At 52.2% G+C, this 13,318-nt stretch overlaps 1 protein-coding gene across 3 annotated transcripts in view; it reads right to left on the minus strand.

Moving 5' to 3' along the window:
• Positions 1-2,707: 2,707 nt before the first annotated feature.
• The window catches only part of STPG1 (sperm tail PG-rich repeat containing 1), a 48,091-nt gene continuing 37,480 nt past the window's right edge, over positions 2,708-13,318 (minus strand). For all 3 annotated transcript variants that reach the window (XM_032863755.1, XM_032863756.1, XM_032863757.1), the window contains 3 exons: positions 12,882-13,047; positions 5,029-5,219; positions 2,708-2,858 (listed from right to left, as the gene is read on the minus strand). In XM_032863755.1, coding sequence (XP_032719646.1) covers positions 2,782-2,858; positions 5,029-5,219; positions 12,882-13,047 — 434 coding nt within the window. In that variant the 3' untranslated portion in view covers positions 2,708-2,781. The remainder of the gene's footprint in view (positions 2,859-5,028; positions 5,220-12,881; positions 13,048-13,318) is intronic.

The raw sequence follows: 13,318 nt of genomic DNA on the forward strand, positions 1-13,318 counted from the left end.
ATTGGGCTCTCTGCTTAGCGGGGAGCCTGCTTCCCTCTCTCTCTCTGCCTCCCTCTCTGCCTACTTGTGATCTATCTCTACGTGTCAAATAAATAAAATCTTTAAACATAAGTAAATAAATAAATAAAATCTTTAAAAAAAAATTGAAAATCACAGGCAGGCTCCCAGGCCCCACCACAGACCTATAGAATCTGGCTTTTAATAACTATCCAAGTGACTGGCATGCACTTTAACATTTGGAAAATACTTTATTAAAAGGATCAGTGTGGGAGCGCCTGGGTGGCTCAGTGGGTTAAAGCCTCTGCCTTTGGCTCGGGTCATGATCCCAGGGTCCTGGGATCGAGCCCTGAGTGGGACTCTCTGCTCAGCAGGAAGCCTGCTTCCTCCAATCTCTCTCTCTCTCTCTCTCTCTCTGCCTGCCTCTCTGCCTAATTGTGATCTCTGTCTGCCAAATAAATGAATAAAAAAAAAAAAAAAAAAGGATCAGTGTGCCCTAACCCTAACTAGATACATTATCGTCTTGCTGAGAACATCAATACATATACCAAGGCCCAGACCCTACCTCAGATCAATTACATCAGAACTCTGAGGGTCCGGGCCTGGGCAGCCTTTTTCTCTAACAGCTCCCAAGGTGATCCTGACATATGGCCAGAGTCTGGACAGAGCTATAGGCAGCTCATGACACATTACGAGAGGCTAGATATGGTCAAGACAGACCCTCTGAGCTCAGGGCCTCAACTCGTCATGTATTCAACAAAAGCCAGATTCAGACTGGCCAAGCACAGCCCTGCCATTTTTTCCGCAGAGTTCCCTCTTTCCTGACCCCATGTGGAGGGCGCTCCTCTGGAGAGACAGCCCTTACCTGCCAGTGCGCAGCCCAGCTGCCCGAGGGCTAGAGAGACCCGACTCGTTTTCCCATGCATTTCCCAGACTCTGCGCACAGAGACCCCAGGGCTGGCGGCATCCAGCCCAAGCATCTGTTAAAGGTCCCCCAGGGTCAGAGGGACCTAAAAACCAAGGCTTTGGGGTCTGGCCCCATTGTCCAGAGTCTGGGGTCAAAGAAAGGTACAGCATCAAATGCCAACTTCAAAAGGGTCTTCCAGAATTTCTACAACCCAAGTGGACAATGGATGGCCTGCAGAAGTTTCCTTTAGCCTCAACAAAAAATTTCAAGTTGAAAGATGGTTGTCAACATCTCCAATCAGAAGATTTCACATTTTAAGGACTTCCAGATTTCTGTTGAAACTCTGAAGATCTGGCCACAGTGAGCTGGAGACTTACTGGATGTCCCTTTAGACGGGCGGCCTCGGCTCCCACTCCCCATACCGGCCTTACCTACTTTCCTCCACATACTACCTGCCAACCCCTGAAAGTGTTGACCTGGAGCCCCGGAATTCGAATCCAACTCTTTTCCTTCAAGGAAAAGCTACGGACCTGACAGAAGGAGAGCCCAAGCCATCCTGCCTCGAGGTCCAGCCTTGCATGGTGCTTTGCCAGGAGCTCCAGGCCACCTCCTGCTCATCTCAGAGCAGCGGGCACTGGCGGGAATCTGGGGTTCACAAAAAGGCCAGCTTTCGTGAGATGCAAGAATTCAGTTTAATTGGATGTGGTATTCTATCCATCTCCCTCCCTCTTCCTCACCCACCTGCCCCCAAAGGGAGGGCGAGTCAGCGGCCATTCGGACAGGAAAACCGTTCTCTAGTCACAGAGAAAAGTCAGAGGTGGGGCCCAGGGAGTCAGAGGCCTTGACTGTGTGGGGAGCAGGGAGGAGGCTGCAGCAGAGCCTTGCTCTGTCAGACGTGAACATCGGTATTTGGGGCAAGTGCTCAGTTCCAGCTCCCCTTGGTTCTTTGGAAATCTCTTCCTTTTGCCAGGAGGAAGCCGATTTGGCAGGCCAGAAAAGATCCACCGAAGACTGCGTCAAGCTGGAGCAGCAGGTCTGGAAGGAGAAAGAGGCCAGGCCTGGGGACAGGGAAGTCCCCGGGAAAGAAAGGACCCACAGGCACCAAGTGGTATGTGGCCTCCCTGCCCCTCAGAATCACAGTTTCCAGGGCCCTGGTTCCAGCAGCCTCCTGCCCATGTGGGCTGCCGAATACTGAGCCACCCAGGGGATGCGGTGGCCCCTCCGGAAGGTGGGTAATGAGCACAAGTGACCACAGTGACTGGCTGCCGTGCTCTTCCTAAATGGGAGATACAAAGATCTAGTTGGAGGTGAGGGCCCAGGCAATCCTTCCGTGTCTATCACAAGCGCCTCTGGGCCTTCCCAGCTCCGGAGACTCCAGGGGACATCTCGGGGTCAAGGCTGAATGATGCAAGTGTGCCTGGGCTGCGATCCTGTGTGGTCCATCCTGCAGGTGTGCTCTGGAGCCCAGAGCCACGGCTCAGCATCAGGCATCTAGACAGGGAATCTGCTGTTGGCCGCCTTCTCGCTGGAGTCTGAGCTCAGCAGCCCCTTACATCCGCGGGGAGGCCCGCGGAAGCCAGCATGGACAGGTGCATGGCGAGGTAAACAAGAGAGGCTCTGTCCACTCCTCATTTCTGCTCAGGAAACAAACCACTGGAGTCAGTAGACATGGAGGTCCAGTCTGCAGGGGACAGCTCAAGACAAGGACAAATGCAGGAGCCCAGCTCAGTAGCAGCTGGGGCGTAGGGGAGGGGTGCAGAGCTGCCCACGGGGAGTCATCCGTCCTACACGAAATGAACATTCTCTGAATGAACGTCCCAGCGATCCTGGGTGGGGCAGCTGATGGCCAGGGTCCTCCCTGAGCTTGTGTGAGGGCCCTACAGCACCGGGATCCATTTGTTGTCCTCGTTGTAGAGAAAGGACTGCTTTCCAGGGAATTCCGGCCTGTACGTGGCTGTGAGGCAAGAGAGGGAGAGAGAGAGAGAGAGAGAGAGAGAATTAAGAATGCAAAGCCCAGCTGCTCGAGCCCCTGGCATTCTACATCAGAGCTGGCAATGCTGGGGTAGCCCTGTCCTGCCCCTGTGTCTCACACATGGGGAGGCGGGGAGGGGAAGGGCCTGGTCCGGCTGATGCTGGACTTGAACTCTGGCTTTTGGCCTTCTTTAACTCCCTGCAACTTCTTTAACAGAAGAAAAATTCGCCAAAGAGTTTTCTATCAGATTTGAAAAAACAACTGAGTAAAGCAATACTTTTAAAGAAGCCAGGTGTCAACGTGGTGGGGTTTTGTTTTCATTTCGTTCAGAAATTTCCAGAAGGGGTGCCTGGCTGGCTTAGTTGACAGAGCCTGTGAGTCAGGATCTCTGGGTGGTGAGTTCAAGCTCCACACTGGGCGTGGAGCCTACTTAAAAAAAGAAAGAAATTTCCAGAAAAGTGAAAGCCATGATGACTGCAGCCACATTTTCTCTAGGAGATTCAGCTGCCAGGACCACACCCGGGGTGAATGGAAACTCCCAGAGGGATGCTGATTTGGTTATTGGGGGTCCAAGCCCCCGGGAGCACCAGGCAGCCCCCCCGGAAGCAAGAAGGCCGATGTTTGCGTGGGGCTTACTCCCAGCCCCGCCCCCCAGGGAAGCCCACGCTGCGGGTGATCATGGCAGCGGGAAGTGGCCTGCGCCCAGGTGCCAGGTGTCCCACACCGTGTGCTGCAGGGAGAAGACCCCCCAGGAAAACCTTCTAGAGGCCTGGGCCACACACGTGCAGACGAGGATCCTCGCTGGGCCCCGGGCCTCCTGGAGCCCACTGTGCATATGGAGCTAAGCTCTGCCTGAGCTGACCAGTGACCCCCAGGTCCAACCTCTGCAGTCTTCTTGACTTGATTATCCTTTGTTTGTACATTTCCGAAGCTCTAAGATCCGCTTTCCCTGTCCTGTCCCCCTGATGTTTTACTCACTCGTATGCGTGAAGGGGAGGGTATCTCCCCTACCAGACTGACATCCCTGGTGGTAAGCACCGAGCTAGGTGACCTTTGTCTCCCCAGGGTGGGAGCCTCACCAGTCCTCACTGAAAGACTGACTTACACAGACCTGCAGCCCCCTCAGCTCTGCCTTCCCCCTCTCACGCTGCCAGCCCGCTAGCACACCTGTCTGTCCCCAGGTCCACTAGCTCTGGCTGACATCAGGGGGTGGCAAGCGGCTGAGGGGCTCTAGGAGAGCTATGAAGAGGTCATGGAGTACAGAGACCAGCCACTGGAGAAGGTCCCTCACACTGTTAACTTTCAGGTAGGTCCCAGAGGTGACAGGGTCCCCCCGAGTCAGCCATCTGGAAAAGGCACAAACCTAGATAGCTCTGGGGAACTGCCCCAGGGAATAGCCCCGCGTGCCTCGTCACAACAGAGCATGGAGGGGAAACAGCCCACGGCTCTGTCTGCCCCTCCCGCACTGTGGCTCGGTGCACACCTTGCTCTCCAGGCCTTCCCCAGCTGTCAAGTGATTCGGCCAGACCAGGCCAGGGGGCTAAGCATTTCTAAGAACACACAAATGTTGGACAACCTCATAAAAGCTACGGCCCCTTTCTCCAAAAATTAGTGTCTTCATGCTCCAAGTCTCCAAGCAATTTCAGGGTCACAGACCCCTCTAGAGCCCATCTCTGAGCCTCTGGGACATCCATGGTCATTGGTTATGAATCTCTGGCCTGGATTAACTCTAAGACACCTTCCACCTTAAAAAAACAAAAACAGGGGCGCCTGGGTGGCTCAGTGGGTTAAAGCCTCTGCCTTCGGCTCGGGTCATGGTCTCAGGGTCCTGGGATCAAGCCCCGCATTGGGCTCTCTGCTCAGTGGAGAGCCTGCTTCCTCCTCTCTCTCTCTCTGCCTGCCTCTCCACCTACTTGAGATCTCTCTCTGTCAAATAAATAAATAAAATCTTTGAAAAAAAAAAAAAAAACAACAAAAACAAAAACAAAAAAACTTCTTTCATACTCCAAAAGGACAAGCTACAAGGTCTTCCAGATGGACTCAAGCCTCTGTAACCTGTTTGGAAAACAGCCCATAAATCAGTGATATTTGATGGCCCAGGAATGACAATTCCAGATTTGGTTTTTATAGTCATTTCAAACACTCCTCTGACCTGGGCCTGGCAGGCCTGACTGGGACGGGGCCGCTGTCCACCGGCTGGTGTTGGACACAAATGACGCACTGGAGATGAAGTGTCTGGGGGGCCCTGCGTAGTCCACGATCTCATACTGCCCGGGGCCCGGGAGGGGCGGCTTCGGGGGCAGGGGCAAAGGCTGCGCCGAGAAGTTCAGGATGGGGTTTCTCCTTCAAAAAAAAAAAGACAAAATGTGAAGCTAGCACTCAAGCAGTCTATCGGGGAAACAGTTGTTTTTAGGCCAAGCCAAGACCTGGCCCACACTGAGGTGTCCGCATGGGGAGAGCACAGGCACCAGAAGGCCCGGGTGGAGCGTGGTTCTGGGGCTCTTGAGCTGGGGGTCCCCGGACCTCACTTCTCCCTTCTGCACAATGGCGGGTTCACGGGACCAGCCCCAGGGAGCAAGGAGAGGACGTCTCTCCAACAGTGGGCAGGGCAGGACCCAGCACAGAGTGAGAGCACAGCAGGTGCTTTAGAGATGCTGCTGCTGAACCGATCAGGAAATGGGACGAGGCCTCCTGAATTCCAGGGATCTGCCCTCCCAAGATGAGCAGATCTCAAGAGACCTGGCCAGCACAGACGTTTCAGGATCTTACTATATCCTCCCGGCAAGGCAGGATATGGGAGTAGACAAACACTTGGTTGGAAATCAAGAGCCTTCTGCCTCGCGCTTACCACTCACACTGGAATTGTTCCTTTTCAAGTTTATGACCCTTGCCCTTCAGGAAAAGGAGTCTTTTAGGTCCATCATGGAGAGAGTACATGTGAATGGGGGCGCGCCTGGGTGGCTCAATGGGTTAAGCCTCTGCCTTCGGCTCAGGTCATGATCTCAGGGTCCTGGGATCAAGCCCCACATCGGGATCTCTGCTAAGCAGGGGGTCTGCTTCCCCCCTGCACACCCCCCACCCCACCGCCTGCCTCTCTGCCTACTTGTGATCTCGGTCTGTCAAATAAATAAATAAAATTTAAAAAAAAAAAAAGAAGAAAGAAAGGTGGATGAATGGAAAGGCGCCTGAGCCCTAGCTCTGTCACGAATTCACTCTGGGCCTCAGTCTCCCCATCTGCGAAATGAGGAAATTGGACACGATAACCCCTTCCAACTGTGATCATCCACCAGGCTGTGGTTTGGGGAGGTCCGCCAGTTGCCCAGGGAACTCTGGGATTGTTCGGGGAATCACACCCCTCTCCCTGCCATGCGATGGAAGGGCTGCCCACTCCCACCTTTCACCTGAGGCTTCGTCTAAGGTCTTTCACTAAAAGGGAAGGGAAAGTCCTCGCAGCACTGAACAGCCACAGGAGACTCACCCCAGCTGGAAGGCCGCCCACCCAAACAGAGGAGGGGACCGGGATTCCTGGCCACTGCTACCCTGCTGCCCTTTGGCCAACACCTTTGGAAGTGAGGGCATTTTTAAACTCAGAGACCTCAAGGGGACCCAGCGATGTCTTATCCAACCTCCTCATTGTGCTAAAGAAATTGGTGCCCAGAGAGAGAGAAAATGAGCCGCCCCCCCCCCAACCCTGCCCCAAGTCACGGAGCCCATGGGTAGTACCGCCAGCACTGAACTCAACTCTCAAGGGGCTGGCGGTTTGGGGAAAGCATCACAGCAGAGGGGAATCTTGGAGATTTAGAGCCACAGACCTGCATCTGAATTCCAGGCATCCCACTTACTGACTGTGAGACCTCAGACAAGTCCCTCGACCTCTCTGTGCCCGCAGCAAGGAGGAACGGCACCCTCTCTCTGTAAGGCACTTGATGAGTGGAGCCCACAGTAAATGCTCAATAAAAGCAGATATTGTGGGGGCGCCTGTGTGTCTCAGTCATTTGGGTGTCTGCCTTGGGCTTGGGTCGTGATCCCAGGGTCCTGGGATCGAGTCCCGCATTGGGCTCCCTGCTTGGCAGGGAGTCTGCTTCTCCCTCTTCCTCTGCCTCTCCCCATACCAGTCATGCTCTCTTTCTTTCCCTCTCTCAAATAAATAAATCAAATCTTCAAAAACTAAAACAAAAAAGCAGATGTTGTTAGTGGGATGATCAGAGCAAGACTTGGCCTGCCGCTTGGTCTCAGGGGAGCAACGGAGCCTCAGGAAGAGAGGCTGGGGGCCCCCTTGCATAGAGTCACCCTGAAGCAGGCTGGCCACTCCCACTGCCAGGCCGTTGGAAGTCACAGTGAATCGACTTGGGGCTCGTGTCTCACGCAGAACAGCTGGCTGGGATGCTTGTGCTTAGAACAAAGGTACCCACAGGAAAAGGAGAATAAAACCATGCCTCTTTCTTCCCCTCCAGCCGACATGGAAGAACAGGTTATAGTGTGTGATCAACCACCTCTCCCCTCAGAAATAAAAGCGGGCTCCGCCTTGTTCTGGCTTGTGTCACCCCTTCAAAGCACCCCCAGAAATTTGATGAGTGTGGGACCGGCATCACTGAGAGACAGGTTTGAGTCCTAAAAGCTGGAGCTGGAGCGAGCCAACCACCGCATGAGGTCACCCCAGCGGTCTAGGTCACCCCCAGGCCCCATTCTTCGAGACAGCCATGAGGTGTCTACTCTCCTAACCGGAAACAGCCTGCAGGAGGCGGGGCCAGTGTCTCATCAGAATTTTTTTTTTTTAAGATTTTATTTATTTGGCAGACAGAGATCACAAGTAGGCAGAGAGGCAGGCAGAGAGAGAGAGAGTGGGAAGCAGGCTCCCTGCTGAGCAGAGAGGCCGATGTGGGACTCGATCCCAGGATCCTGAGATCATGACCTGAGCCCAAGGCAGAGGCTTAACCCTCTGAGCCACCCAGGCGCCCCTCTCATCAGAATTCTTGGCAGGAGGGCCTAGAGAGGTCCCTTGCCCTCCACCCCATCAACAGTCCCAGCACCGGCAGCTCAGCTCTCTGGATCTTTAAAGAGTGCCAGCCACGTGTGCAGCCGTGTGCCAGGCACTCTGGGGAGTCCAGACTGTTCTGTGCTGAGCCACAGACCCTGTATGTTCCCAAGAGCTTGGCAATCCGCTGCTAGTGACAATCCTGGCTGGTGACAACTTAAGGAGGTATAGGCTTTGCTCCCAGACAAACTTGGGTTTGAATCCACACGTCCCCATCACTAGCTCTGCGACTTTAGAGAAGTCTCAGCCTCCCTGAGGTTCAGTTCCTTCTTCTGTGACACGGGGCATAAGAATACCTTCCATCCAGGATTCTTATGAAGATTAACTAGTACTTTACTTGTATTATTTTTTTAAAGCATGAAATATTAGAATAGAGATAAAAACATTGCACTGGGTTGGAGGGGCAGAAATTCCAATTAAGTGAATCCAGAATTCTACCCTAGAAGAGCTAACATTTGCCCTGAAAGGTGAGCAGGAATTCTTCAGGTAGAAAAGGGGGCATTTACCGCAGAGGAAACAGCAGGGACAAGAGCATACTTAAGGCACGAGTTGTAGCTGTATGTGGCAGGAATTGGAATAAGGGGGGTAGAGGCCACCGAGTCTCCTAGATGGCCTTCAGCTCTCAATGCACCCATGACTTCTAGAATGTTCACCTGTTTCTGACCATCCACCCTCACAGACCCCGATGAGAAGCTAAAGGAATAGCTCCTATTTATGGCCTCTCAATTCAGCCTAACCCCCGACGCCCCTTGCTCCCATTTGACCTTCCAGAAACCCCCAACACAACACTGTTCGACCATTCCTTGACTTTGCCTGTGCTGTTCCTTCTGCGAGGATCTCCTTTCCCTGCAAACTCTGATCATGCTTCACATCTCACATCCTTCAGGGAAACTTCTGTGGCTACTGCCCTCCCCATTCCCCACCGCCCTTCCTGGGGCTCCACAGAGCAGCATGGGTCCTGGAGCCAGCTGGACCTGCATACTACGCCTTGCTCCACCACCCTCATCTGTCTATGTAGCTGTACTGCCCTGCAGGGGAGCTGGGAGCATGACACTAGGTGGCACCCATGAAAGCTCTTAGCTCAGCATGGCTGGGCCCTCCATATGTTATAGCCCTTCTTTTCGCTGCACATAACATGCTAGGTTTTCTAATGCTCTTTACATGCCTAGCTCTTTAAGGCAGGGACAGCGTCTTACTCATCTTTGAGGACCCATCCCTATTCCCCAGAACATTTACTGAACTGCAGAGAAAAGCAGAGGGGTTGCCCCAAGTTGGGGAGTCCAGACACCTGAACCCCACCTGACAGCTTTATCATCGTTCAGGGCTGCTCCCTCCATGGTGAGGTGGGGCTGGGCAGATCACAAATGTCTGGCTGCATCCGACCCAGGGCAGCCCTCAGTGCATGGTGACCGGGGCTTTTATGAGCCTCATTGCTTAGTTATAAACGCCAACCTGGTCCTGCCTCATAGAAAGAAAATATCTATCAAAGGCTCTGAGTTGGCCACAACTTGGATTAAGTACGTTTGCAGCTCCTAATGTGAGCTGTTTTCAAATCACCCGAGAATAATAAATGTCTCAGGAGGACCCAGCAGGTCACTCGGGGAAGGCATCTGAGACCCTCAGGACACTCCCAGGCACAGATTCACTCTGCCTCAGGGATTCCCAGGGTCGGGAGGGATAAAGGGGCAATTTTTTCTCATCATTAAAGGGCAGCCGGTTGCCTCTGGGGTGGAATGCAGCATCTGTTTAACAGGGGAGAGGGTGACAGATTACAGCCGCTTGGGAAGAAGCATCCCGTATCTAATTGAAAATCCCAGGGGAACTTTAGGTGGGTCATGATAATTACCCAAATTGGAGCGGGGCCAACAGGGTTTGATTCTTCTGCTCTGGCTGTGGCAGGACAGCGTGTCTGTGCAAAACCAGGGGCTTAGAAACTCCAGGAAGTAGATCAAGGGTTAGAAAGATGTCAGTGGGCGTTTCCCCTCGCTGCTGTGCGTGGAAGGCAGCGCCTGGGAGGGACAAGTTTGATCTCTAAAAAGCCCTTATCCTGACTCACCCTGATTCACTGAGTCATCACTGTGATGGTATTGAAGACCTGAAGCAGACACTCCACGTCTCTTCCAAAGCCCTCGCTGCAAGCCGGTAAATGTTCTTAGCTTTGTGTCAGAAGGTTGCCACAGCCAAGAGGCACCTGTGCCCTGTTCCTCAGCTAGGGAGCCCAGACACGGTCATCCAAACTCCTGCCAGCCCTTAGCACAGCACCTGCCCTCCAGGGGCCACTCAATAAGCAGTCGGTGAGTATAGGAGACCCGCTCACATACGAAATACAAGTTCCGTGTATCAAAATCTTACCGTGAACCAGACCCGGTGAGTTCTCTGGGTTATCGTATGTTAGCCTCCCAAGCACGTTACGTGGTGTTCATTTCACAATTTGCAGAATTGAATTTGAATTCCTGGGAGTTAAGGGACCCCCCCCCCCAGGCTCCCAGAACTGATGGATGGGGAAGGTGGGAGGTTCAACAATGGCCCAACTCTGATTTGGATCCTGTGTGTATACACCTCCACTAGCCACATCGTCTCCGCAGCCCATTGTCATCTCTGGGAGCAGAGCAGAGACGAGACAAGCCCATGCCTGGCCCCCTGTCGGCCTCCCTAGCCCGCCCGGGATCTCACCCCATCCTCAACTCCTGGGCTTTACTTTTTTTGGTGGGTAACATGGGACTAACAATTTTAGGGACCACTGCTATCTTCTGATTCTTCCTGCGTCCTCAAGAAAGCAGAGCCAAAAGGTTATTTTTGCAAGCTGGGACCCTCCCCTAAAATACAAGCCAAGCACTTGCAACTGAAGACCAATAAAGAGAGGCCTCACATCATGTCACATGGGCATGACACCGGGGCTGCTTGCACTAGCCACGAGGACACCCGGTGATGACTCTCAGGTTCTCGGCCACCGCCCCATGCAGCCCAGGAGAGCGAATTGTGCTTAGACTTGATGTGCATAAAGTCGCGACAAAGTTACATAGAGATGGGGAGGAAACAATGCAAACCTTGTCAAGGGCCTGATGATTCCAGCAGGTGCCCCCCACCCACTCCCACCGCTCCTGTCCCTCTCTTCCCTTCAGGGACACAGGAGAGGAAACAATTCCAACTCGAGAGACTGGAGTCTGGACAATCCCTCAATACAGGGTATTCAGCTGTATTTTTGCTTTATATTAATTCATTTCCTCATCATTGAACATAAACAGATGGATGCTTGTTTAGACTACCCTGGAGCACACTTGAATTTTATCTTCTTGTTTTTTAAGTACAAGTAGAGGTTTCTCAGCTGTATCCTTCCCATGTCAATTACAAATGTATACATTTTGGGCCTCCTTTGTGGGTGTGGGCTGGCTCCATGTTCACTGCCCCTAGTATGTGCTCCTAAATGATAGGGTGAGCAAACCCAGGGTCCTGGAGTGTCAGAAATGCAAAGACCTTTCCTTCTTTTCACACCTAAAGAGATAAGGCCCAGGAAGGTGCTGAGAGCAGCCCCAGACCAAGGGGGAAATTAATGCAAATGTCCTGGGCACCGTGCACTCACCAGGAGGAACCCGAATGGGGGTTATGTACTCACGAGGGGGAACCCAAGTTTAAGAATCACTGGGTGTAATAGGTTTCTTTACTGGCACAGCAGCGGAAAGGTGGTGCGCAGTGGTGACCTAAGCCCACCCATAGGCCGGAGTCCCTGATAATTCAGAAAGAGCCTGTTGCTGGAGCCCGTCCTGTTTTGAGCCCTGGAACCTGTGAGGTCCCAATCTACAGAACCCAAGAACTGAAGGACAGAAGGGACTTACCCATGGATTCCATCTGAGGTCTGAATTCTTTCTCCAGATCCTAAGTCTGATTTGACGTGTCTCCCCAACCCCATCTCCTTGTCCTGCGCTGATGGTCAGACGAGGCACAACGTTGCCAGCCTCTCCCGGTTGCCTGGACTTCTGACCTGCTGTGGGTATGAACCTAGCTACCTGCCTAACCCCTGTGGGGGGTGGGGGAGTGCCCTGCAGGTCAGCTGTCCCCACCAGGGGCCAGTACTGCCTGGAGAGGACTATACTGGGGTGAGGTCTTAGATGGTGACAGGCAGCCTGACCTTACAGTTAGTTCTAGCTCTAGAACCATCTGAGGAATAAATAAACTTGCGAGTTCTTGAACCTGTTTGGTGAAAGTAATATTAAATGCATAGGATATTAAACATGTTAACAAGAGTCCCCATCTTCACTTTTTAAATGTGTGCTAATGCTGTCACCATTTGCACCTACCCCACGGCAAACATATCAGATCTGAAAGCAACCCTACAAGGCATGAATTATCCCCACTTTACTCCACAGATGAGAACATGGAGGCTCAGAAGGTTTAGTACAGTGGCCTAGGCCATACAGCATGAAAACAGCAGAGCTGAAGTTCAAATCCGACAGGTATGACCAACTCAACCGTCTAGACTTTCAATCTATCCGTACAAAATTATGACAGCCCCTTGCTGCTGTATATCCTGCCACCCCAGCAAAGATGTTATGTTATAAAAATAGAATAATGTCAGCACCAGGATAGCATATCAGCATGAGGGATGTGGAAGGATCCAGACAGTCCTGAGCCTGATTCGCAGGGTCATTTCAAGTTAGCTGTGTGCCCACAGGCAAATCCTCGGGCTCACTGCAGCCCAGCTTCCCAGTCTATGGAGTGAGAATAATAATTCTTACAATAGGGTCATGATGGTGGTTGAGGAAGAGGCTAAGTTCCCGTCACATAGTAGTTGCTCAATAAATATCAAGCATTCAGTAAGTATTTATTGAGCACCCACTATGTCAACAAGGGCCCCCAGAGAGGGACCTGGAGCTGTGTCCCGCCAACCAGGGACACCCCTTTCTTTTCTGCTGCTGTTGGGTCCTTCCCCAGAGCCACCTTTCCAAAGAAAGATCAGAATAATCAGGACTCACGGGATAAGAGTCTTTTTCAGAATCTTGGTGTGATCATTGGGGTTGTAATAACCAGGTCCAGGGCCCGTTGATGTCAGTTTTAATCCACGTTCAGTTTTTGATTTAAAACAAGACATTAATACCTTTGGCGACTGCTTCACAAGGGAGTCGTTGATATTATAATGTCCTAAGAAGAAAGACATTTTAAATAACAGAATAAGAAACTCTTCTCAAGTAAATGAAAAGCTACTACTTCACACCTAAAAATACATTTAATACTATAAGGAGGTATCTCTCCACGGTGGTCTGATGAAAGGGCTGCGTGAAGTCACTGAAAATCACATTCATCCTCGAGGAAACAGATGGGTCACTGTCACCTCCATTCCAGAGAGGTGGAAACGGAGACTTGGAGATATTGAATGATTTGTCAAAAAGATTTCATCTAACTAGGAACTAAG

This window comes from Lontra canadensis, unplaced genomic scaffold, assembly GCF_010015895.1.
Source record: "Lontra canadensis isolate GAN:19392208 unplaced genomic scaffold, GSC_riverotter_1.0 scaffold25, whole genome shotgun sequence".
Taxonomy (NCBI): domain Eukaryota; kingdom Metazoa; phylum Chordata; class Mammalia; order Carnivora; family Mustelidae; genus Lontra; species Lontra canadensis.